The sequence below is a fragment of the Megalobrama amblycephala genome, linkage group LG4 (genome assembly GCF_018812025.1).
Source record: "Megalobrama amblycephala isolate DHTTF-2021 linkage group LG4, ASM1881202v1, whole genome shotgun sequence".
Taxonomy (NCBI): Eukaryota; Metazoa; Chordata; class Actinopteri; order Cypriniformes; family Xenocyprididae; genus Megalobrama; species Megalobrama amblycephala.
The window spans coordinates 52,665,857-52,693,824 of record NC_063047.1 but is presented as its reverse complement, the minus strand read 5'-3'; the positions used below and the strand labels follow the sequence as shown (position 1 = coordinate 52,693,824).

The window sequence follows — 27,968 nt, the reverse complement described above, 5'->3', positions numbered from 1 at the left end:
AAATTGATGATTGTATTTGTTCTGCACAATGTGCACATCACAATCTTTTTTATTTTTCAAATATTTGCTAACCAGTTAAATATTTATATGTTTTGTTTTGTTTTTTTGCATATTTTTTTTTACATTTTTATATGAACAGACTACTAATATATAAGCCTATGTACTATATATGTAGACAACAGTGTATGACAATAAAGAATTATGCATTTATATTAATTCAATAAAGCCATGTGTTCTCTTTTTTAACAAATTGAAAAAGAAAGGTTGCAATGTAGGAAAACATTTTTGAAAATGGGATGATTAATGGTGTGAGTAGGAACCCATTGTAGAAAGTTTCCAGACGAACTGTGTTTAGTGTAACACTATTCGACAGCATGGAGTCCCGATAACAGAAATGTGGAGGAAACGGGGTTAAACTTTTATTGGGATTCCGTGCACAGTCAGTGAAGTTTAAGGTTCGGCGGGTGAAAATATATGATCAGTATGTCTACGGGAAAGAAAGGAAGTGTAATCTTCTCTGGATTCAGGGCGCTGGGGCTTTACTCTAATCATCTGGCGCACGTGCTTCGCTTCCATAAGAAACACAGAGAGTTCTATGTGATCACTGCAGTCGGACAGTGTTTCCACACGTATAATGTAAGTGCGAATTCATTAATGGCATTCAGTCAAAACAATCTCTTTATAAAAAATTACATGCTAAGTTCTTAGTGTCTGACCTGTTTTGAACATCTTCAGTGGTAATACCATGCCATTATTTGAAGTACTTATTTAAAAACCATGGTAACGTAACTTCACAAAAGTGTAGTAGCCTACCATGCGTGTCATGGTATTCTTGAACGTACCTTAGAATACAATGTAAATACCTTGGTGCATGGTACAGTTTGTATGGAGATTTACGTATCATGATATGTCCAGAAATAGTACCACCATTGTATATGTCCAAAATACGATATTAGTACCATGTCCAAAAACAAGGTAATACCATGGTACCGTGGAAAACTCTAAACAAGCGTTTCAAAAACTTTTGTACCATATTAATGCCATGTGATACCATCACTGTACCACCAAAGTTACGTCTAAATCCATGTAACTATGTTTTTTTTTTTTTTTTTTTTTTTTTTTTTTAATTTTTTTTTAATTGCAGGTTTGAACAAGAACAACTTAATCATATCAATATAACAATGGATGACATCAAACATAAATAATAAGGAAGACTAATGTATAAAGTAGTGAAAGGAAAGCAATCAAAATAAATAAAAAAGAAATAAAAATAGAGGTAATATAGCAATTTACGTAACATTCATCAGATCATTATAGAGATTCATAAATTTGACACTTTTTGTTGTTAATTTTTTTTTTTTTTTAGTGTTATAATTAAATAGTTAAGGTCACAGAGAAAGTGGTTTAATTTGGGCAGTGTTGAGGAAAATTTACATTTATGAATGTAATATTAAAAAACTAAATTTCCTATATATTCTATATTTTGTTTACAATGTGAAAAATAACAGAATATATCACTCATAGTTAAATCAATAACCAAATTAGATTTCAAAGCCAAAAAATGACACATCGGAACAAAATTCTTTAACAAGGGGGCATTTGAAGAAAAGATGATCAATTGACACAATACTAGACTTACAAAAATTACAATTCAAACAAGTGTTACTAATTTAGAAATAATTTCATTAGTGGGGTATATATTGTGCAACATTTTTAAATGTAGTTCTTTAACTTTATTGGGGACACACAATTTCTAGGGTAAGAGCCATGCTTTTTTCCATTTAATCTTATCTATTAAAGAATTCCAGAAAAAAATTCCCCTTGGGGAAAATTCAGTCTAGTTCAGTCTAGTTCTTTTTCTAGACTGAAATACATTTCTTATCATTTTGTTACTACATTTTGGGTCATAAATAACCAACAATTTCTGTTTACTCTTTACAATCTCTTTAAATGATAAGTGACATCTCATTAAATGAACAAGACCATTAGGTATAGCTTTTACCATTGTAAAAAATTCTTTATGGACAACTGGAAAATTGTGTTTAGACATGAAATCATATTAAGAATAAACATTCCATGTGGATCTAGCATATCACAAAGATGATACCTTTCTCATGCCAATTCTTAAAAAAACTGGACTTGTTCTTAATTAGAATGCTCTCGTTATTCCACAGTTTCACTTTATGTGGGGAGAAATTGTGAACAAAACAAAGTTTACTTTGAAGGTATAATTAACGTCAAAAAAATCAAACATGTCAAAACCTCCATCAGATTTCTTACCACATATAACATGTTTTTTCAAATGCTGATGTTTGTTTTTCCAAAAAAGTTTGAACAGTAAACTATTGATGTATTTACAAGAATTATCATGGACAAATGATGAGAAAGATGGGTATATAAAGTGAGACAGTCCTTCAGCTTTTATTAAAAGAACTGCTTTTTTAATTTTAGGAAGGAAATTCATTTAGGAATTTCAATTACAATTTTCCTGACGATATAAATACCGAGATATTTCACATTATCTTTAATAGGTATATCATTTACAGAAGTTTCAAGGCTATCATATAGACAAAGAATTTCACATTTGGGAATATTTAATTTTAGACCAGAAGCCTGTGTAAAGGAATCTATAGTTTCAAGAACCCCAGCAACCTGATTTGTGTTTTCTAAAAACAGGTTTGTATCGTCCGCAAGTTGCGAAATTCTAGTCTCACGGTCGAAAATTGACAACCCTTTAATATCAGGATTATTTCGAATATTCAACAACAGTAATTCCAAAACTAACAGGAACAATAAAGGGGAAATTCCACAACCTTGCCTGACTCCCCTGTTAATAGGAAATCTCGTAGATGTATCAAACTGTAAGAAAACGGAACTATTAATATCTTTATATATCATTTTAACCATCTTTATAAATTTCTCTCCAAAGCCAAACAGTTCTAACATAGAGAATATAAAATTATGCTCGATGGTATCGAACGCTTTGTAGAAGTCTAGAAACAGTATGACTGCTTCTGATTTAATGAGCGGCATAATCTATAAGATCTAAAATTAACCTAATATTATAACGTATATGTCTTTTAGGCATAAAACCTGTTTGAGTTTCATTAATAATTTCACACAGACCAGATTTTAATCTTCTGGCAAAAACTAATGATACAATTTTATAATCTAAATTTAATGTTATTGGCTTTCAGTTGTCAAGGGAGAGAAGATCTTTACCTGGTTTTTGTATCAGGGTAATAAGGCCTTGTTTCATAGAGGTGCATAATTCTTCATTAATAAAACATTCATTATACATTCTAAGTAATGGTCTCTTAATAATTTCCCAAAAGTGTTCATAAAACTCAATAGTAAGGCCATCTGAACCAGGGGATTTACCTTTCTTCATAGACTGCATTGCTTTGATAAGTTCTTCTAAAGAAAGGTCATTTTCACAAACCGCTTTAAATTCACTTTGAGATCACTGGAGTGTAAGGTTTGATTTTTTTTTTTTTTTTTTTTTTTTTTTTTTATTGCATAGTTTTCATTATAATTTGAGCCGTATAATTCGTTAAAAAAAGAATATACATATTTATTAATTTGACAGGGGTTTTTGTTTATATTACCATCAATTTTCGAAGCTGTTAGACAATTCTTTTTAATATTTCTCTTTTCCAGAGCAAAAAAAGAACTGGTATTTTTCTCTCCCATTTCCAACCATTTAGCCCTAGATCTTATAAATGCACCCTTAGCTAATTCTAAGTAATGATCGTCTATTTCATTTCTCAGACTAGCCAAAACATTTTCCTCCTCTGTATTAAGAGTTTCTTTAGATAATAACTTGTCAAGCTCATTGAGAATCTCATGACATCTTTTGGAATTTGCCACTTTGCCTGACTTTGAATTAAAAAAATTCCCATCTTTGAGTCTGACTCATTGATTTATCTTCCAAAACATAAGCAGTTTTTTTGACAGAATCCACAAATTTTTCATCTAAAAGTAGTTTATTATTGAATTTCCAACATCCACAAATTCTTTTACAACTGTCTGCCTTACCAATCAAAGAAATTGAAATGAATCTATGATCTGATAAAGGTGAATAACCGATTGAAGTATCTGAAACAAATTTGAATTGCATTAGTAGATAAGAGCCAAAAGTCAATTCGTGACTTGCGAGTCATATAATTATTTGTCCATGTATATTATTTATCGTGTGGATGTAAAAAACTTAAATTATCACACAGCCGATCAAAAACTTTAGATGTACTGTTCTTTGGAGGGATTCTATCTGTGGAATCATTGTGAACTTCATTGAAGTCACCTCCAATCAGCAGGTAAGCATCTGTGTATTTTCCTTTTAAATATAGTAATAACTGGCTAAGTTGTTTTAAACATGCATACATTTAAAGAGCTATTATTATGTCCATAGACATTACGAATGATAAATTTCGTATCGTCTGTGTTTACAATTATTATAATCCACCTCCCTTCTCCAGAATAAATTGTTTCCACTACATCTCCCTTTAATTTGTTTAAGAAAACAGCGACCCCCGCAGAATGGTTTGTTCCATGACAGAAAAATACAGAATCGCCCCACTGCAATTTCCAAAACTTTAGGTCACTATCACAAGAATGTGTTTCCTGGAAAAAAATAATTTGAGCTTCTCTGTGTTTAATAAAAAGAAAAAGTGCTTTCCTTTTATCTATATTCCTTAAACCTCTGACATTAAGAGAAATAAAGTCTAATTTCCAAAAATTATGAACTGTCATCCAAAAGATAAAGAAAACAAAGACAAAAACAGACACAGAACAACAACGAACAAGACCTCCTAAATTAGCTTAAGCTATTTGTTACTATGAAAACAAATAGACCCATCAGGATCTCACATGCAACAAGAAATAAACCAATATTGCAAGTCCACATTGTAAGTTTTTAGGGACAATGAAATTGTCTGTGTGTTCACTCAATGTTAACTAAATGTCAATATTCACTTTTTTTACCTTCGATGTAAGCAAAAGCACCGATGAAAGACGCTCTTTTGCCTTCTTCTCTGGCTTTTTGAACCAACGGCCATGCCTTGGCCCGTGCTGCTCTTTCCTCAGGTGACAGGTCTTCTTTTAGACGAAGATGGGCTTCCTCTAGGAATTTCGAACCTCTTGCATCCCTCCATACAATATCCCGAAAGTGACGCATGCTGAATTGAATAATTATACCTCTCGCTAAGTTGCCATCTTTCCTCTTTCCAATTCTGTGCACAGAATCCACCATCTCCGGTAATTTTCCAGCAATTTTCGGGGAAATCTTGCCAAGAACATTGATCACCAGATCGTGAATATTTTCTTGATGATCTTCCTCCTTCATTCCGTGCAGTCTCAGTCCCCATCTTCGTCGATAACTGTTGGCCTCCAGCAGCTGAAGTTTGAGTTGTTTGTTCTCTTCTCTCAAGTCTAAAGTCTTCTTTTCCAGCGTGGAGATCCTCTCGTCATGGTTGGTGGTATCTTTTTGCGGAAAGAGACTGAATGGCAACCATAACCTTGTTGAGGTCACAGTCAGGAGATGTTATCTTTCCTGTTTTTGGCGCTGGACTTTTAGCTGGTGTGCACGGCAGTGGAGTTGCCAAGAATTTCTCTGGATTGACTGTGTCAACCGAATCAGAAGTTAAATCTGTCAGCATTGTATCATCAGGATACTGTGCGACTAGTTGGGATGGCACCATATTTTCATTTTTCTTCATGTTCGCCTCGGAGTGATGTTTCACCTTGCTTTTGCCCATATGATCGAGTTTTCAAACAAAGTTAAAATTAGTCACTATAAAGTCGTTGACATAAAAAGCTAAGAATAAAACAATTTTTCTCACTTATTGCATGTGAATCTTGATGATGTCTGAGGATTAAGATCACAGCACGTTTGCTCGGAACAGTGCCATTCGGAACAGTGATGTAACTATCATGTTACATGATGTAACACGATAGTTACATCATGTAACTATTGTGTACTACAGTACTTTTTGCAAAAATGACGTCACTTTCTGGTAGCACAGTACCAGTAGTTTAGGCACTAATTAAAGGGATAGTTCACCCAAAAATGAAAATTTGATGTTTATCTGCTTACCCCTAGCGCATCCAAGATGTAGGTGACTTTGTTTCTTCAGTAGAACATAAATAATGATTTTTAACTCCAACCGTTGATGTCTGTCAGTCTTATAATGTGAGTCAATGGTCACACAGTTTATAAGAGTCAATAAACATGCACAGACGAATCCAAATTAAACCCTGCGCCTTGTGACGACACATTGATGTCCTGAATTGATCACTCGATTCGTGAGGTCTGATCGCGCTCTGACAACGACAGTGATGTCTAGCACTCATTGAAGTATATGTGCGAGACATCACTGCCGTTGTCAGAGCGCAATCAGACATCACCAAGCAATTGCTGAATGCAGTTGGACATAGTGGTGTTTTAGAGGTAAAAAATTATATAAATACTGTTCGGTTTCTCACACAAACCGATCGTTTCGTGTCTTAGGACATCAATGTGTCGTCACGAACCGCAGGGTTTAATTTGGATTCGTCTGTGCATGTTTATTGACACAAACTGTGTGACCGTTGACTCGCATTATAAGGCTGACAGACATCAACGGTTGGAGTTAAAAATCATCATTTGTGTTCTACTGAAGAAACAAAGTCACCTACATCTTGGATGCGCTGGGGGTAAGCAGATAAACATCAAATTTTCATTTTTGGGTGAACTATACCTTTAAACCGGTTTAGATATGCATGTTTTTGTTTTGTCTCAAAGTGACAGATTAATTTTGTGCATACTTTGGCATCACATTATTTTACATTGTCTTAGTTGCACCATGTTACATGTATTTGTGTTGTTTATATACATGTTGTTCAATATCATTATTACTCAGTATTTATTTGCATAGCCATAGTTTTTTAGATAGAGTAATTAGCCAAAAATGGTGTTTATAATTAAAATACTATGTTGTGTAATAATAATTGTAATAATAGTGTAATAACTTGTGATGAATGCAGAAATAATAAGTAATATAATATTGCTTTTTATTTATGGTAGGGTTGGGCGATATGGCAAAAAAATAAATTTTTTTTTTTTTTTTTTTTTTACTGTTTAATTAGTCAACTTACCTTAACTACAATATAATTTAAGTAACATTCTCTTTATTAACAATCTGGTTAAAAAAAGTTCCATTCCAAGTGCACCACACATGAATTGATCAACATGGTGTAATGTAAAACAATTTGTTAAATATCTTTGCAGAAAATATGCCTGAAATATGAAGGCAAATGTTGTACAAACTTATCTTAAACACATCCTATATACTCAGAAATAATATAAAATAAGAAAATGCTAAATATTTCTTAGCCAAAAAGTAATAGCAATAAATAACACCAGTAATAGGCTATTATTAACAGCAAATGCTTTGTAAAAACAGAAAATAACAGCAGCTTTCAGTCTGTCACCATTATGCAAGCATGAAATATCAAACATACTGCTGTAGTCCTTTACAGGTTTTTGCATTCCATTGCGCTATTTGTCCTATTGTGTTTATGTTTGGAGGACATGTTTAGGTGTTGCACTTGGGTCTCACGTCTTTTGCAGCATCTCACCCATGAAACGGCATTCTACACTGCGTTCCAAATTAATATGCAAGTGACATATCAGTAAGATTTCAGTACAATAAACATTCAGATTTTAGTTTTTCTAAGAAAATGTTTGTTTGTTTATTTATCCACATCTTTTTAGATAACTGGTATCAATCTCAGACAAAATAATTTGCCAGGTCAATGGAAACCCTACTTAGAGGTTGTTCCGCATTATTAAGCAAGTCACAGTTCTCATGCAATATGGGGAGGAAGAAAGATCTTTCTGAAGATCAAAAGCATGAAATGGTGCAATGTTGTGCAAAAGGCATGAAAACAACTAATATTGTGTGAAAACTGAATGGAGATTATCAAATTATCATAAGATCTGTGAGTGATTTAGAGCACAGCAGAACTCGGTCAGATAAAGGCTTATTGAGGAAAGTTCCTGTCAAAAAAATTAATTGCATTAAAAGGGCAGCTATAAAAAAGCCAGTTTTGAGCAGCAAACAGGTATTTGAAGCTGCCGGTGTCTCTGGAGTCTCAAGACGCTCTTCATGCTGGCTAGCAATTGTGCATAAAGATGCATTTTAGCCACCCCTAACCAAACCTCACAAAGAGAAACATCTACAGTGGGTTTACAAATACATACTCAGACTCATTTTTAAATAGTTTTATTTACTGACTAATGCCGTACTACAATGGATGGTCTAAATGGATGGATTTCTGGATGGTTGGTGAATGGCCACCATGTTCCAACAAGACTGTGACGTCAGCAAGGAGCTGGTGGGTGATGATTTGGGCTGGAATATTGGGAAGTGAGATGGAGGGTATTTAAATGACTTTTGCAAGATATGTGGAGTTCATAACTGGCCATTTTCAGCTATGGTATAAAAAGGAGGATAGTGCCTTCTGAAATGCAATGCACTATGCACTATCCCATGCTGCAATAAAACTGTTTGAAAATGTATTTCTACACCCACTGTAGATGTTTCTCTTTGTGAGGTTTGGTTAGTGGTGGCTAAAATGCATCTTTACGCACAACTGCCAGCCTGCATGGAAAGCTTCTTGAGACTCCAGAGACACCAGCAGCTTCAAATACCTGTTTGCTGCTCAACATTTGTTTTATTATAGCTGCCCTTTTAATACAATTCATTTTTTTGACAGGAACTTTCCTTAATAAGCCTTTATCTGACCGAGTTCTGCTGTGCTCTAAATCACTCACAAATCTTATGATAATTTGATAATCTCCATTTCAGTTTTCACACAATATTAGTTGTTTTTATGCCTTTTGCACAACATTGCACCATTTCATGCTTTTCATCTTCAGAAAGATCTTTCTTCCTCTCCATATTGCATCAGAACTGTGACTTGCTTAATAATGTGGAACAACCTCTAAGTAGGGTTTCCATTTACCTAAGTAGACCTGGCAAATTATTTTGTCTGAGATTGATACCAGTTATCTAAAAAGACGGATAAATAAACAAACAAACATGTTCTTAGGAAAAACTAAAATCTGAATGTTTATTCTACTGAAATCTTACTCATATGTCACTTGCATAATAATTTGGAACGCAGTGTAAAAACACAGTGGTCAAGTTAAGGCAAGACACCCCAGGTGAATAGGGTAAAAAATAACTAATAGATATCAACATACTTCCCCAGCTGGTTGATTACATTAAAAATTGCAAACATATTTTGTAAGTTTTCTAAAATGTTATGTTTAAATATGCAAATGAGGTGTTATCTAATTAAATGTACTAATTAGCATACATTTCTTGAACAAAAATCTGAATATTGGATAATGTCAGGTTCAAAATCTTTGTTTAATTTTTTGGACATATTAAATTAAAAGATTTTTACAGAGGGAATTTTGTATATCTCTTTTTATCACTCCATAAATCAGAAAATACTAGAAAAAAAACAGCCAGAAAAAAATAATTAATTTTTTTTTTAAATTAATAAAATGTTGTATAAAATCAGGCAAATTATATATCAGCAAATTCCTCTGTAAAAACCTTCAGAATATAGATAGGAATCAAACTGTAAAGATTGGTGTATGTAAGTTCTGCTGAAGTGAAGATTTCTGACTCTAAAAAAATAATTTTGAGAAAATGGCCTTTAAAGATATTTACTGTAATTGAAATCTATAGGCGCAAATAGATAAAGTGCTATAAAATATAAGTGTATTTTGGATGTTTTCTTTCCACCAGTCTGAAAAAACACTTTATGAAAAGCCAAAAGCCAAAAAGTGCAAAATCTCAAAATTGACAGGTGCCTGAAAAAAGTGTTTTTGCCTGTAGTGTCCCCCCTTAAAATAGTGTTTAATAACACTGCCTTTTTTCCCATCCACTGCCTGAGTCTCATTATTATAATGCATTTCTGAATGAACAGCCACTTAAGAATAGTGATAGTTCTACGTTCATAGAGCGTCACATGAGAGCGGTTAATCAGGTGCGCCGGCACCATCATGAGGTCGGATCATTTTCTTCTCCTAATACGATTTTTCATTGCTGTTTTGTCAACATGTCTAATTGTAACGCTTGCTAACATTTTTATTCAAAATCGGAAAAATTGCCCAGCCTTAATTTATGGTGATGCTTTCAGTGCAATATAAAATGATCTCTTTTTTTCTGGCAGGTAAAGAAACTTGGAATCGTTGCTGTCAGTAAGTAGGATTCAGTACATTTATTTCTTGGTTACAGCACATTTTCTGCACATGCATGATCAAACAATTATAGTTTCCCATATGCATTTGATTGAAACAGTTGTAATAACCACCTATACAGGTAATGCCCTCCCAGAAGACATTTCATCCCTGGCGGCAGACCGTATGCTTGTCTATGCTGCATATGGAAAACTTGTCTCAGCTTTTGCAAAAAACAAAGAGGTAAAGAAAAAAGGTTCACAGTTACTGTGCTCTTAAAGGTGAAGTATGTAAGATTATAATTAGTCTTAACCCAGTTTATTGTTCACTGACTATTATTGGTATGCCATTCATGGATTTATCTCCCACAAAAGTGTAAACATTGAGCCTCCCAGGCACCATCAAAATATATAGAGTCGTCTGCTCGTATCACTTTCCTGCTCGTCCTAAAGCGAGAGTTTGGGGCATGGCTATTGTAGTAGGCGGAGCCAGAGAGTGTTTAACCAATGTGGGACCATGACTGAAGCAGTACATGGGAAAAGACATTCAGCTTCAGTTACAAAAGTGCAAGCCAAAGTTCACTGCATCTTCAAAAATGACACAGTTCATGAATGCGTCAAAACAAATAAAGCAATGCGCTGCAAAGAATGTTTCAATAATACCATACAGCATCATCATTCCGAGAAAGACAAATCTATCAGTTTAATATTTACTTTGACGTGTCCAGTGTAAAATGTGCCCGGTGCAGATACGTTGGGTGGTTTATTATAATCGAGACATTCACATGCGCTCTAGAGAGAGTATTAGCCTACACGTTTGCTTTCTCATGACACATAGCAACACAGCTAAATGTTTTCCTAATATTTTTAACCTTTTATTAAAAGTAACCTGCTTTTACCTGTTGAGACATGCCTTCACATGTACCCGTAAGAGCTGTTTGTGATATGAGTAGGAGAGGCGCGACTCACGAAAGGGCAACTTTTTTGTAATTCTGCTAGGTGCCAGAAACTACATACTTCACCTTTAAAGATGCATAACATTAAAGAGACTTTGAAACAAGAATTAGTCAGAGGTAATATTTTGCTGTCTCTTCCATCCAGGTTGTTCACACATACACAGGCCATCAAGCTGATGTGCACTTAATGTTGCCTTTTGGAGATCATCTTATTTCTGTTGACAAGGACAATGTTGTCATTATTTGGGATGTCGAGTCTGAAGGTAGGTTTGTTATTTTTGCTAGGTTTACATTACTTTCAGCAGAATCAAGGGTATCTTCACAATGTATGTAATATGTTCTGTCAATCTCATTGCAGATACATACCTACAGATTTCATATGACAAAGCATCATTTGAGGTCTCTGCTTTGATGCACCCGAGCACCTACCTGAACAAAATCCTGTTTGGAAGCAGTCAAGGGAGTCTTCAGTTATGGAACATCAAATCAAAGTATGCACTTCTAATGAATTCTGAATGCAGTTGGTGATATTAGTCTTATGCCTCTCCACAAATTTTCTAAAGATAAAAAGGAGAAATTGTGTCACAATGCGAATATTTTTTTTATTTTGTTTGTAATTTTCATTATTCTTAACGATGATTTTCATTAATACCTACGTTAACAAGAATAGTACTATCTGGAGTCAGTGATTTAAAATAAATAAATAAATAAATAAATAAAATAAAATCAGCATAAGCTATGATGTAAAATACCTTTTTTTTTTTTTTTTTTTTTTTTAAATTAATTGTAAAAACATTAAAGGTGCCCTAGAACTTCTTTTTAAAAGATGTAATATAAGTCTAAGGTGTCCCCTGAATGTGTCTGTGAAGTTGCAGCTCAAAATACCCCATACATTTTTTTTTATTCATTTTTTTAACTGCTTATTTTGGGGCATCATTAACTATGCACCGAAATATAGGTTGCGGCCCCTTTAATTCTCGTGCTCCCCCTCCCCCGGAGCTCGTGCTTGCCTTGAACAGCATAAACAGTTTACACAGCTAATATAACCCTCAAAATGGATCTTTACAAGATGTTCGTCATGCATGCTGATCGCATACATCGGATCATGTGAGTGTAGTATTTATTTGGATGTATTACATTTGATTTTGAATGAGTTTGAGGCTATGCTGCGTGGCTAAAGCTAACATTACACACTGTTGGAGAGATTTATAAAGAATGAAGTTGTGTTTATGCATTATACAGACTGCAAGTGTTTAAAAATGAAAATAGCGATGGCTCTCTTGTCTCCGTGAATACAGTAATAAACGATGGTAACTTTAACCACATTTAACAGTACATTAGCAATATGCTAACGAAACATTTAGAAAGACAATTCACAAATATCACTAAAAATATCATGATATCATGGATCATGTCAGTTATTATCGCTCCATCTGCCATTTTTCGCTATTGTTCTTGCTTACCTAGTCTGATGATTCTGCTGTGCACATCCAGATGTTCTGCCCTTGTCTAATGCCTTGAACATGGGCTGGCATATGCAAATATTGGGGGCGTACACCCCGACTGTTTCGTAACAGTCGGTGTTATGTTGAGATTCGCCTGTTCTTCGGAGGTCTTTTAAACAAATGAGATTTATATAAGAAGGAGGAAACAATGGAGTTTGAAACTCACTGTATGTCTTTTCCATGTACTGAACACTTGTTATGCAACTATGCCAATATAAATTCAATATTTAATTCTAGGGCACCTTTAATAATTAGGGGTGTAACGGTACACAAACATGACGTTTAGGTTAGGTACATTCCTCGCTGTGAAGTCATGATTCGGTACAGCAGGGGGAGAAAACATAAAATTCCTTCTTTTTTTCTTCTTTTTTTTATTAAACAGTAGACGTTGTATCTCTCATTAAATAAATTCAGTTATAATCAACATTTTCTTAAAAGTCCCCCTGTAGTCAATTATTTTATTCCTTAAAACTCATCTTTGATCACCAAAATGACATATTTAAACATTTTTTCCTTTGAATTTTTTTTCTTCATGCCTTAAAATAGCTTGAATGTAACTTTACACCCTTGCCTCATTTAATATACACAGATCTATGAATATGCAAATTAGCCCCACCTCCACTCAAGCCAGCTCAGAGTCTACCGTTGCTGTAGTGACGAGCATATTTAAGGAAAAAAGTTTGCTTTGCATCGTATATTCATTTTAACAGCTGTGTAACTGAACTGCTCACACATTTTTTGATGCTTAAATTGTGTTCTATATTATGAATTGGTAATATGCCTTTGCAAAACTAAATCTACATGCATTCCTTTGGACTGCTCTCTCACTGCGATTTCCCAGTAGAACTGACAGTATCGAGAGAACAACCAGCGCTGTTTTTCAGTCGTTTTCCTCTGTGAACATGCGCTAAATGGATGTCTGACAATTTAGTTCCTTTTTGGAATTTTCAGATTTAAAGGTGCCCTAGAACCCTTTTTCACAAGATGTAATATAAGTCTAAGGTGTCCCCTGAATGTGTCTGTGAAGTTTCAGCTCAAAATATCCCATAGATTTTTTATTTTTCAATTTTTTAACTGCCTATTTTGGGGCATAATTAAAAATGCGCCGATTCAGTGCGTGTCCCTTTTAAATGCTCGCGCTCCTTGCCCCCAAGCTTGCAAGTTCACACAGCTAATATAACCCTCAAAATGGATCTTTACAAAGTGTTCGTCATGCAGCATATCAGATCATGTAAGTATAGTATTTATTTGGATGTTTACATTTGATACTGAATGAGTTTGATAGTATGCTCCATGGCTAACGGGGCTAAAGCTAACATTAGACACTGTTAGAGAGATTTATAAAGAATGAAGTTGTGTTTATGAATTATACAGACTGCAAGTGTTTAATAATGAGAATAACGACATGGTTCTTGTCTCCGTGAATACAGTAAGAAACAATAATAACTTTGACCACATTTAACAGTCCATTAGAAACATGCTAACAAAACATTTAGAAAGACAATTTACAAATATCACTAAAAATATAATGTAATCATGGATCATGTCAGTTATTATTGCTCCGTGTGCCATTTTTGCTATTGTCCTTGCTTGCTTACCTGCATAAAGTCTGTTGATTAGGCTGTGCTGCTCCAGATGTTAATACTGGCTTGTCTAATGCTTTGCACATGAGCTGGCATATGCAAAATTTGGGGGCGTACATATTAATGATCCCGACTGTTGCGTCACAGTCTGTGTTATGTTGAGATTCACCTGTTCTTCAGAGGACTTTTGCACAAATCTAATTTACATAAGAAGGAGGAAACAATGGTGTTTGAGACTCACTGTATGTCATTTCCATGTACAGAACTCTAATTATTTAACTATGCCGAGGTAAATTCAATTTTCAATTCTAGGGCACCTTTAAAATCTTTTAAAACGTCTAGAGATAGAGCAACACTCCTTCTGCGGTACCGTTGCTCTCACTGATAGTGCGAAAGGTGCGTAATAGTTAGGCTATAAGGCTTATTAAACTTTTTTGTTAAATAAAAAACCCTTTGTGTATCTCTGTCCATGCAATAAATGCACATCCTTGAATAAGCGTGGATTTCTAGCAGATTTACTTGAACTTCTCCGGTAATATGTTTGACCCATTCCAAAAGGCGGCCAAAATCAGAATTTAAAATGAACTGAATAGCTTTCTCAGAATTTGATGTGTGATGCCACATTGACTGACATATGCACATGAATCACGGTCACACGCACAGGGTCAGAGCAATATTGTTTTAGTTATGTTTTATAGTATTAAAATATTTCGAAGGACAAAAACATGAACTTTATTGGCTTTACTTCAAGTCAGCTGTCACTTTACTTTGGCGCGAGGCCCTATGTGCTCGCCCACTTGGCACAGCCCTTGCGACGGTTCTGTCGGACACATAACAGTAATTAATATGTTTAACCTTTTGCTTGACTACGTTATCAAACAGCTAATAATGTGTTGCTAATGTTACACAAACCATGTTCCCGTTCTTCATCTCAGAGTCAGACAGCTGCCTTCTAACAATCATATCCTTACAAACGCTTTGAACAACAACAATTTTTTCATATGAACAGAAAACATACCGGGATAACTTGGCTTCTCTCGAGACTCTCCTGCTTAAGAGCGCTCATGGTTAATGATACGCTAAAGCCCACTGACACGTTGTCTTGATTGGTTACAAGGTAGTCTGTGATGTCACAGACACCAGCGATTTCAAAACGCGGGTTTGAGACTGCAGGGCTCCAGACAAAAAATTCAATAGGAGACATTGGCTCCTATAGGGGGAAAAAACAGATGGCAAATAATTTTTTTTAAGAGCCACAAACAATGTTACAGCTACAAACAATTTTTAGTCATCCTCTTGTTTATATATCTCCCCTTTACAGTTTCAGCTTTTTCATCTTGTGACTTTTCTGGGAAATGAATATCACTATTTTTACTTAATACTATTATAGTTTTTGATAATATTTTGAATCAGATTAGATTTTTATATTTTCTGCTTTCATATTTTAAGTTTTAATTTTTTTTTGTTTTTAGTTTTATTTTTTGTTGTTTTTTAACATGTCCGTTTAGTTTGTATAGATTTTCATTTTAGTATTAACAATTATTTCAAGCGATAAAAAATGTTTTTAATGGTTTTAGTTGACTATAAAAACCCTGATGCTTGTAAAATCTTTATATTGAATAATATGTCAAACAATGTTCTTAGTCCTTCCTTCCTGAAGCTACAACAGTTTACTTTGAATCAAATGAAAATTAATATAAATATATGGAAATAAATATATAAATATATTACATTTGGTTTGTGTAACCAAATAACAAACAGGGGCAATTGATATACTACATACTGCTTGACTTTGATTGCTTTGAAATGCAGCGGGACTCTTATTTTGAAATGTCTGTGCTTTTGCTGCTCATTCAAGTTCAGATGAGGATTAAAAAATTACGTTGCTACAACCGTTTACAACACAATATAATATAAATAATATAAAGTAAACTTTGTGATAATTGATCAGCATTAGTTCATAAGCGATCGGTTGACAAATGAGCGCTAATTATTGAATGCGAGCTGCTCTGAAGAACGCGCAACAGCGCCATCTTTTCACTTTAGAACATGCAGCGCTCACATTTATTTAATAAAAGTAATAATAATCACATTAGGGAGTATCGCGATTTGTTTTTCCATCCACAAAATATAAGACGCCATACTGTTTAAAGTCCCTGTAAAGTCATTTTAAAGTATGTGTTCTGAGTTTGTCACACCGCAGAAAAATGTGTTCTTAACCACCCAGCCAAATTTAATTGATTAAAAAAATCTGCAAGTAAATTAAATAAGTTATCAAAATCTCAAAAAAAATTGGCAGCGCTCTCTGCTCTCAAACGCTGGGGGAGTGTCCGCTGTCGACGCTGAAACCACACCCACTCGCGAGAGCTGCCGTCGGTCTCAACTGACTTGAGTCTAATGAGTCAAACATACTGATGTATATAAAAAGAATCATTTAGAGGGTTGCAAATTTTAGTAGAGTTACTGTGGACTACCTACTAATTATAACATAAGCAAACTCGGCAACTTACACTCATTGGTGGGCACGTAGCCTACTGCCGACTGTTGTCGTGTCGACAAATGACGGTGCCGCGAGACGGGAGGATGAAGGCCGGGATGGGAGAGACTCTGTCCGGCCCCATATATCATCGGTTATCGGTGGGACAGTAGGAAGGCCGAGGCGGGAGGGGGGCCGAGGTCTGTTCAGTCACATTCACCAAAAACAGTGGATTATCTGCGAATCCCAGCTGTCTGATGAAAGTTTGTAAAAATATCCGGTGTAGAACGATCAATTTAGAATCCTTCATATCATCGTTTTAGGAAATTTAAATAAGGAGACCAAGCATATTATATATTATAACAACCATGTAATATGCATTTGCGTGGCGAAGGCATTACTAGCTAAATGTGCAAAGGGCTGTATAACTGTTAGATTGAGCGAGTGAACCGCTGTAGAGTTAGAGGCGGTGTCACGCTCGCTGCGTCATCGACAGTTATATAGTGTTAGGGGGAGGAGCTATGCTCGGGGGGTCCAAGTGCATCATCAGATCCCCGTTTTAGCTCCGCCCAAAAAATCCTGAATTTGTATGGTCGCCAATGGCGACCTCAGCAATAAATATCACTCGCAAATAGAGCTGCACGATTAATCATATCGCAATCGCAATCGCGATGTCAAGCTTGTGCGATTATATGACGCAAAATGCTGCGATTTTATGAAATAAAATAATAATAATAATTTAATAAATAAATAAATACATGTGTGGACACGACAACCCATTCTCTGAGAGCCGTTTGCCCATTTTATACACCGCTAACAAAAAGAAGACCAGTCAGTTTCAGTTTAAGCAGTGGCACGTGTGGCGCGCATGGTCATGTCATGACTTTTTCCGGTGTGCAGCGCAGAGAACGGGTAGATGGATGCGGAGCAAACGGTCACTGAACTGGTGGCAAGAAAAAATGCTACCTCTGTATGGTAGCATGGCGATATTTTGGCTATAAGATTATAAACCCAGATTAGCAGTGGTTAAACGGATCGTTGTTGATCCGTGATCCGTACGGACCAAGGCCCACGGTTCGGGACGCATGTGTTTCGCGGATCAATTGCAACTTTAACCGCGTGAAAGGTTATCATTTGAACGTGTTTATCTTGCTAGTTTACACATTAAATAGATATAATAAAACCATTCCAGCGCGCTAGAAGAGGCAAAAGGATTTAATTCGGTATCGCACGCAGCGCTGTTATCGGTGCGCACATGACGCACATACATACAAGGCTCACGCGCACAGAGAGAGAGAGGCGCGTTATAGCTCCAAATTGATTTCTCTTTCGCGTCCTCAATGCACTTGGATGGTCACATACACGCATTATGTCAGTCAAAATACCTCTCTCAGCAAGTCTTCTGGTAAACACTTTCGGTTAATTTCTTAAAGGCAGGGTAGGCAAAAAAATGTATAAAAAACTTTTTTTCAAAATTTGTTTAAACTTTATTTATATATCAATACATAATTAAAATGTAAGTACTCTGAAAAAGAAAGTATAAAAATCGAGTGTCTGTAGACCTCTCACGACTGTTTTAAAGACAGCTCATTATTTCCATTCACTCCACCCCCTCCCTTCTGGGCTCCTTCCAAAGCCACGCCCCCAAAACGCATGAACGTGTGACTCCGACCACTGAGCTGGAAGACGCATTATTTACCTGAGACGAGCGGAGAGGAAGGAGCACAGTGCATGTAGTGATATCATGTCAGAATCACATGTAATAAAAATAACTTTAAAATTATGAAGATAAACAAACAAGATGTATTTTAGTACTCACTATCAAGCTAGCATATTGATATTGGTAAAGTTTAAAATATATATATTTTGATTCGCTAACGAGCTAGTTATCTATAAGGCAAAGCTAAAAACAGGTTGCATGATACACGTTTTTCCATTACCATCATTTACACTGTGATGAAGATGAATTTCGTGTAAGATTCATAACATATACGTTGTTCTACAGATCAACAGAGTAACATACACTCAAATATCAACTCACAACTGCATTGCAGACACAAAATAATAACACACACATACAACAAAGTGTGTACGACACACACAGATACAAGATAAAGACATCAGTAAACATAGGTAGAGAATATAAAAACAAAACAAAGGCGAAAAAAACGTGCAGGTAAACTTGCAGGTGAACATGGTAAAAGACTTAGACAGAGGGTAAAATTATGCACAATTCAACACTATAGCTATCATTATTTATCGTCTCTACTACGGCTCGCTAAGTAATGTTATGTTAGCTATATTACGCAGCTACGTGTGCTAATGACACATGCTTCATGAAAAAATAAACAAAAAAATATGTATGATCAAAATACAAAAAGAAAGATTTACCTGTCCAGCAGAAATAAAGCCATCAAGGAGTCACTTTTCAGCCCCTTGAGTTCCCTCAGTTCTCGCCATCGCTGGAAAGCCACGCCGATATTAACTCGCGTTTTATTTCTTTGTTTATCCAAAGACTTTTTGTTCATTGCCTTTTCTTGTACTGTTACTGTCTTCCTTTTTTTGCCTGGTTTGCCTTCACTAACTGCATAGGCCGATACTGTGAATTTAGCTTGCTGTTTCTCTGCCATTGTTTTGGTATTCCTAGGATCCGTGCCTCTTGGATTCCCCAAATCAAACGTGCGCGCGCAAGTGGGCAGGTCATGTGTGGCAAAAGGGTGGTTGCCATGGTTGCGAGAGAGTGACAGCCGCCTAAGCCAATCCTATGTTTCGTCCCGGATGGAAATAATGAGCTGTGTTTAATACAGATTAAACGGTCTAGAGTCACTCGATTTTTATACTCTTTTTATCAGAGTTCTTACATTTTAATTATGCATGTATATATATAGAAAGTTTAAACAAATTTGGAACAAAATTTCTTACCTACCCTGCCTTTAAGTGAAGGAGGTGAGAATTCAGATGTGTATCTATCTGATGTGTGCGTGCATGTCTTACTCTTAAAGTGACAGCAACCTATAAATACCTGCTGTTGTCTGTCATGTAAATCAAACAACAAAACACAGCTTTAACAAAGATTAATCTATATTAACCCCCTACTGCACACATGTTGATGGCAAATGAAAAAAAATATTCCACATAATTTTTTGGTTCTTTTGGGAACATTTTATTGATTAAAAAAAATATTTTTTCGTTGCCTCAGGGCAACGTTGTGCGACAATGGTACAGAGTCATAGAGAAAATTATCATCAAAATCAAATTTTTTTTGTAAAAAAAATTCAAGAAATCATTAAGTAAAAAGGGAAAAACACTTGAAAGACATTGATGTATTGAATTTGATACATGCATAGGTCTGTATCATGTAGTGTGCTATGCAATATAATGTACTTCATGTAATAAGATTTCACTCTGTACGGAACTTCAAAAAGCACTTCTTCTCTGCTGTGACAGTGGTGTATGTTACAATTTTTGCACATCACTTTGGGTGTTCCTGCACACCCAGGAATCTTGCATCTTCCCTTCTTATAATACATTGTTGCCAATGAGAGGTACTGTCTAAAACCTCCTCAAAAAGTACCCCTTATCGCACAACGAAAAGAAAAACTGAATTTCTGAACATGCAAAATAAAAAAAACTTCATAAAACCTGACAAAAGGCTTCTCTACACCTTCAAACACACACACATATTTTTTATGTACAGTTCATGTCGTTTTAAATAAGATTACTAAAGCAAATAATATTGCCTTCTTCTCACACCATGTGCTCCTGTGACCATGTGTCAGAACAGGACGTCCCACCTTTAAATGGTGCTTGATATTGACTCCAACACCTTACTGAACTGTTATTTGGTACTTTCTCGACCTTTCTAATTGGTTGATATCATTTAAAGAAATATTTACTAAACATAGGGCTTAAGACAACTTTCCATTGCCTGAGGGCAACGCTGTGCTGTAGAGGGTTAAATTTATACAGTGACCAGTGTCATTTTACATTTAATTATTACATTTCTGTGCATGAAAATTAATACTACAGTTAGACCTTATTTGTAACTTTATGTAGTATTTATCTATGCTTGTTGTAATTGGTGTACAGTATTTGTTCTTTTTACAGTCTGTTCACTTGCCTTTAATAATGTATTACTTAGGCTAGTAGTTTATGCTGTGGTATCAGAGTAGTTTAAGTGGGCTAAGTAATACATGCAAAGTTAAGTTACCCCCATCCCCCATTTTTTTTTTTTTGTGCTGATCCGAAAAATGATCCGATCCGTGACGTCATAACCGTGATGTGATCCGAACCGTGAGTTTTGTGATCCGTTGAACCACAGATTAGTAAAGAAACAAACATCTTAAATGGAATTATAACAAGTTTGCAGTAATGCAAAGGTGTTATTATTTAATTTTGTAAAAATATTTTAATTTGAAAACACTGTGCATTTATTTGTTGTTGTTGCTAGTTTGAGTTAAGAAATACACATTTCAGCATTATCAGTAATCTGTGTGTGCATTTTCATAGAGAACCAAGCAAGATGACTCATGATACTATTTGTTTATTATATCACTATCGCATATCGCAATCGCAATATTGACCTCAATAATCGCAATATGACATTTTCCCCAAATCGTGCAGCCCTACTCGCAAATGAATATTTTTAGTCGCAAATGCAACCGTTTTAGGCGCAGTCTGGAGCCCTGGACTGTATTTTTTTCACTGTGGTTTTAAACAGACAATACTCAGCAATGGTCTTGATTTTTATATTAAGAAACACAACCATTTTGAACATTGGTAATAATAATAATAATAATAATAATAATAATAATAATAATAATAATAATAATAAAAAAAAAATTAAGCACCAAATCAGCATATTAGAATGACTCCTGAAGGATCATGTGACACTGAAGACTGGAGTAATGGCTGCTGAATATTCAGCTTTCCATGGTAGAAAAAAGAATGCCTTTAAAATATATCAACATTTTTAAAAAAGTTATTTTAAATTGAAATAATATTTTATAGTATTACTTTTTTACTGTAATTTTGATCAAATAAGTGCATCTTTGGTGAGCATAAGAGATTTAAAACATTAAACAAAACCTTAACAAAAACATAAAAAAAAAAACCTTACAGAATTTTTAAGGGTAGGTTAATTAAAGTTTTTTTTTTTCAATATGATAGTATTGAGAATGTTAGAGGAGAGAGAAAATGTACTTAGTCATCATGAAAATTGTCATAATGTCATATTTTTTTTAATGCCTTTTATTGGATTAAAAATGACCAGGGCTGCGTTTCTCGAAACCATTGTGAGATAAGTTGATCGCAGCAACCATTGGTACCAGTGTTTATATGACATACTTAGGTGTACAATGCTTTTGAGAAACGCAGCCAGGACAATTGTGACCCTGGACCACAGAGAGTGTTTTATACATCATCTGAAAGCTGAATAAATAAGCTTTCCATTGATGTATGGTTTGTTGATAGGTTGGTTGATAGGACAATATTTGGCTGAGATAAAACTATTTAAAAATCGTGAATCTGAGGGTGCAAAAAAAATTCAAAATATTGAGAATCACCTTTAAAGTTGTCCAAATGAAGTCCTTAGCAATGCATATCCACTCACAAAAATAAATGTGATATATTTATGGTAGGAAATTTAGAAAATATATTCATGGAACATGATCTTTACTTAATATCCTAATGACTTTTGGCATTATTTTGACCCATGCAATGTATTATTGGCTATTGCTACAAATATACCTGTGCTACTTATGACTGATTTTGTGGTCCAGGGTCACATTTATTGACAGACTTTGTGAGAATCAACCTTTGTGTTAATTATGTAGTGTTACTTGTGATGTTGTTTGAAATAATAAAACAAATCTTCCTCTCTTAATCCAGCAAACTCCTGTTCACATTTCCTGGATGGGCATCTGCTGTAACTGTTCTTCAACAGGTTGGTCTCATTACTTTCATTATTATTATTCTTTCTATTCTACATATAAATCTAGACATATTCATAATTGACTAATTCAAAAACAGCACAAAAAATAGCACAAACTGAATCCATGAACATGGTTGAGTCGAGTAACTGACAGATATTCAAACAAATAAATGCACTGCATATCTATAACCTTTGCACAAAACTATCAAAGATGCTAAAATCCTCTAAAAGCTGTTGCTTCCCATTTACCCAGCTTTGCTGCTCAAAGTATTAAAGTTAAAACAAAGTCAGTTGGTGTACAATCCATCAACCATCCCTACTTTAATAGATCAATGACAGGGCTACAGACTGCACCTAAAATGCTCGCATGGTTGCCTCACGTTGGCAGCGTCTGGGTCCAAAGTTGCCCTGTCCGACCGAGGTCCACAGTTCAGAGATGATTCCTCCCCTGGACGGAATACACACAGAGTTCCTTCATACAATCCACCACCGGACTGAATTGGCTGACGAGGAGGTCATCTACTGGGTCTGCTCCATCCTCGCTTCGCGATGGGGTAATCATCTAGAATACCTCATTTACTGGGAGGGTTACAGCCCTGAGGAACAATCCTGGGTTGCTTGAGATAATGTTCTGGATCCCTCCTCACCCAATTCCACTCTGATCATCCCAATTGGCCAGCACTTAGAGGTCGAGGTAGTCCCTGTCGTCGCACATTCCGGACGTCAGGAGCCGCCCGTGGAAGAGGGGGTACTGTCACGGAGTCGCAACCATCACAGACACCAATCAGTCCCATCATCACTAGATCCGCCCACTCGTTCATTCTCCCTGGAATAGTGACTCACCACACCAGCACCTCCTCATCGAGTCACCACATAACAGCCCTCACAACCTGCACTCCATTGTCTGGTTTTGTCTCTCTATACGAACGGACTACCTACCTGATACTCACCTGCTGACTCACCTGCCATCCAGAATCCTGTCTTCCATCACCAGTCTTCTGTTGTCTGCTCCTTACCCTTTGTGTGCCTGTCTTGCCAGTTTGTGTTCACCTGCAAGAACATACAAGTCAATCTTTAGCCAAGTCATTCAATACTCTCTGGAACTGCTTTACTCACCATTGCTGCATCCAGTTCCGTTTGAGTATCACCTGTTGAATAAACTCTGCTTTTATATAACATACCTGTCTGCTGCCTTCTGTTCCGTGACAATATTACATATTCATTATATTTTTACTTAGAGGTACTTCACCGCTGGCAAAACAGACTTTATGGTGTTTCTCTGAAGCACAGATTTCGTGACCGCAGTGTGTGTCTGTGAGCATGCGAGCTGAGCACGAGCTCAAAGCAGTGACATGCTGGATCGAAAATATGCGAAATAAGTTTTTCTAGTCAACTAGTAGTTATTCATTAAGCCATTAGTTGACTAATCACATTTATATTAATTTAATTTCTTAAATACTGGAGAGAATAAACCATAATAATGAGCGTTTATGTAATATAGGCTATATAGCACTCAAGCGCACGCATAACGTTTGCCATAAAGAACTGGCAAAAGTAATAGTTATGAATGTGACCAAAACAGCAAGTAGACATTTTAATTGTTGATTAATAAAGTAATGTTTTCTTAATCAGTGTCGGCTGCGAAGATGAGTTGACATTGCTGACTCTCATCTAGAGAGAGAATGTTGGTTACATAATCAGAGTAGCCTATTTCTTTTCGAAGCTTTCTATAGATATATTTCTCTTGTCTGCGAGGCAAGCAGCCTATACGCTGAGTTTCGGTTCATTTAGCCTGTAAGACGCGCTCCAGTTCCGCGCCCGCGCCCGCCGTGATTATATTGTCTGCTATATTTGCTTCTTATTTATTAAATCCAGGCAATTGGTAAGTGAAACATTGATTAAAATTAAGATACAATTTTTACAAAACAAAATTCACTTTAAAGAAAGGCTTTCTACCAAACAAAACTTAATGAAGTGTTTAAAATCATGTCTGACCCGCTCCATGACTCCCGATATATTGCGCATCTTATGATGCATCTTACTCATGCTGTTCACTTTTCATAATCAAGTAAATTAATTTAAAACATAACATAGGACTATTTAAACATATATATGAAACTACATTTTCTTTAATGGCTACCAACACCTATAGTACAGTACAGAGAAATTTCATAAGCAAGAGTGGATCATGAGTCACGAGTCGGTTCAAGAATAATTTATTCTTAGACTTATATTTAATATTGGGGGCATTCAAGTTATTTGACATATTTTAATTTTTAAAAGTAACGCAATAGTTACTTTCCCTGGTAATTAGTTACTTTTATAATGATGTAACTCAGTTACTTACTCCGTTACTATTTATGAGAAGTAACTAGTAACTATAACAAATTACTTTTTTAAAGTAACGTGCCCAACACTGGTAATTACACTTTAACCTGTTGTCTACGTGATGAGAGAATTAAAGGAGCTAAAAATACAATTCAACACTGCCTATATGATGCATGTGAAGAGCTGCCTTTCACCAATGATGCTGATGCTGTAAAATGAGGGTAGATGTAAACGCATGATAGGATGACTGAAATGTTTGAAAAATGTGAAACATCTCTTTATTTTTTGGCAACTAAAAAATGATTTGGTGCCTTTTTTTGTCTTATTGGAGCCAATGGCTCCTTAATTGATTTTTTTTTTTTTTTTTGGTCTGGAGCCCTGAATGATAACTAGTGTGTAATGTGTTTTGTCGAAATGAATCTCTTTAGACTCCAGCTGTGGATGTTGTGGGTGTGGGTTTAGCATCTGGTCAGATCATCATTCACAATATCAGATTTGATGAAACACTGATGAAGTTCCGACAAGACTGGGGTCCAGTCACAGCTTTATCCTTCAGGACAGGTAATGTTGTTACCTAGGCTTCACAGTATTCTATACTTCACAGTGTATTCTATACTTTTCAGCCTATTATATTGCACTTACTTTGTCCTTGCCATGCAGATGGGCATCCAATAATGGCATCTGGCAGTCCTATCGGACACATAGGGCTGTGGGATTTAGAGGAGAAGAAACTAGTCAGTCAGATGCGAGATGCTCATGCAACAGCCATCGCTGGTCTCACATTTCTTCAAAATGAACCCCTCTTGATCACCAATGGAGCGGACAATGCTATACGGGTTTGTGTTATTTGCTCAGGCTTGTTTTTCATAATGTAAATTATTCATATGTGATTGCAATGCAAATGTGCATTATGCCATTAAACAATGGTGTGTATGACATAGGTGTGGATTTTTGATGTTGCCGGAGGGGACGGCCGTCTTCTAAGACATCGGATTGGTCACAGTGCTCCACCAACAAAGATTCAGCACCATGACCAGAGTGGCTTGCACATTCTTAGTGCAGGTACTGTCATAACCAGTACATTATGAAGACACAAGGCATACGAGTGCAGATAAATGTGTTTAAGCATAATGATCTTGATGCGTTTACTCCTCATAATAGGTCAAGATGGTACTTTGCAGTCATTTTCAGCCGTTCATGAAAGGTTCAACAAGAGTTTGGGCCACGGTAATAATTACTTGGCATTTTCTTGTTAGTGCATGTAAAGGTAAAGTGTGTAATGTCTTTGTAACCAGCAGCACTTTACAGAATTGCATCAAAATTAATTACATTTTTATGTTTTCTGAAGTGTTTGTTAAAGCTTTGGTGGAGTGTTCTTGAAGTTTATTATTTTCATACTTTTGAGTTGAATAATTTTGTTCATTCAGGTTATTAGTAATAGCGATGCTTGCCTTGTTTTCCAGACCCTCTTAAAAACCCTCAAGTCAGTCCCTTCAAAGTCAGTTATTTGCAAAAATGCTTATTATAGGTAGTCCAACCCCCAAATCCACGTCATTGGTTTCCCAATGCTGTTATATCTGTCAGTTAAACAAACAGCAATCTTAAAACAATCTTTACGCTCTTCACAAAGCCTACAAATGGCTTTCTTGTCTTTGCCCATTAAAATAAGGAAAAAGTATTTTTAATAGTTTAAAATTGCACACTTCACCTTTTAAACACCTTTTTCATATTATAAAGACTGTTGATGTCAAGTAGTATCTGTATTGTATAAGACTTCAGTGGTTGTTTTTATCAACAGGCACCCTTAACAAAACAAAAGTTAAAAAGAAAGGTTTGAGGAACGACATGGAAAAACTTCCAGTCATCACAACTTTTGCCTCAGGTGTGATTTATGATTTAATTTTTAAATTAATAATGTATATATTTAAAATGATTAGATGACAATTCTGTCATCATTTGTTCATCTTTGGAACACAATTGAAGATATTTTTAATATCCTCTCATTATTTTTGTCCATCAATTTGCAAGTCTACAAAACCAAAATTTGTCAAGCTTCAAAAAGTACATAAAGACATTGTAAAAGTAATTCATATGAATCAGGTGATTTAGTTCAAGTCTTGCTTTATATGATTAACAGATTTAATTTAGACTTTAATTAGCATATAAACATTGATCAACACACATGCATAGAGCACATTAAATATAGTAAATGGAAGCTCAATTGTGCATGCTTGGCATGGGAACAAACCCATGCACATACGTTTGGGCTTCCTAAAAATATTGAACTCCTTAAAATATCTTCACTTGTTTTCTGAAGATGAATGAAAGTCTTATGGGTTTGAAATGACATGACGGTGAGTAAATGATGACAGAATTTCCATTTTTTTAAAACTCCGATCATCTCTTTATATATGTTGGAATTACCTTATAAATAACTCAATACAGCTAAAATATTAAAAGCCATAACTGTGTAATGCTGCTGATATGCATTTAAGCCTACTGATGTTATTTTGTATAGAAACTGCTCGTCAGAGTGACTGGGATGGCATTATTGCATGCCACCGTGGTTTCCTTATGACTACGACATGGAACTACCAGAAAGGTTCGATGGGTGCTCACAGGTTGGAGCCTAAACGCTTTAACAAGAACCGCAGCCTCAATGTCCATGCAACCGTAAGTGTGTAGACGCTTGTGCAGACACTTTGGATAAAAGCGTCTTCCAAATGAATAAATGTAGATGTGATGTTTGTGTTTACGTGATCATTTAGCTATATAACAGATGATTTCAAATCAGATTTGTTCATATGTTGTCCAGGCTGTGGATATCACCTCTTGCGGGAACTTTGCAGTGATTGCGCTGTCTTCGGGACACATTGATGTGTACAACATGCAGTCTGGTTTTCACAGAGGACATTATGGAGAGGACAAGGGTGAGTTAACCCCATCTTGATC

At 35.5% G+C, this 27,968-nt stretch overlaps 1 protein-coding gene and 1 long non-coding RNA gene across 4 annotated transcripts in view; one reads left to right on the top strand and one right to left on the bottom strand.

Moving 5' to 3' along the window:
- Positions 1-327: 327 nt before the first annotated feature.
- wdr36 (WD repeat domain 36) overlaps positions 328-27,968 on the top strand; it is a 48,707-nt gene continuing 21,066 nt past the window's right edge. Inside the window, exons 1-13 of the mRNA XM_048189949.1 lie at positions 328-636; positions 10,231-10,258; positions 10,380-10,480; positions 11,338-11,455; positions 11,551-11,683; positions 22,646-22,700; positions 25,445-25,577; positions 25,677-25,852; positions 25,958-26,078; positions 26,178-26,243; positions 26,815-26,898; positions 27,535-27,689; positions 27,832-27,946. Of these exons, the coding sequence (XP_048045906.1) occupies positions 475-636; positions 10,231-10,258; positions 10,380-10,480; positions 11,338-11,455; positions 11,551-11,683; positions 22,646-22,700; positions 25,445-25,577; positions 25,677-25,852; positions 25,958-26,078; positions 26,178-26,243; positions 26,815-26,898; positions 27,535-27,689; positions 27,832-27,946 (1,447 nt within the window). The 5' untranslated portion in view covers positions 328-474. The remainder of the gene's footprint in view (positions 637-10,230; positions 10,259-10,379; positions 10,481-11,337; positions 11,456-11,550; positions 11,684-22,645; positions 22,701-25,444; positions 25,578-25,676; positions 25,853-25,957; positions 26,079-26,177; positions 26,244-26,814; positions 26,899-27,534; positions 27,690-27,831; positions 27,947-27,968) is intronic.
- On the bottom strand, positions 10,465-15,714 carry LOC125267900. Of its 3 annotated transcripts, none has more exons than XR_007184737.1 (3): positions 14,296-14,356; positions 11,622-11,749; positions 10,465-11,407 (listed from the first exon to the last, which is right to left on the bottom strand). It is a non-coding gene; the product is annotated as an uncharacterized LOC125267900 (long non-coding RNA). The 3 variants fall into 3 exon arrangements; XR_007184736.1 differs by lacking the exon at positions 14,296-14,356 and adding an exon at positions 12,656-12,718; XR_007184735.1 differs by lacking the exon at positions 14,296-14,356 and adding an exon at positions 15,299-15,714 and having other exon boundaries at positions 10,466-11,407.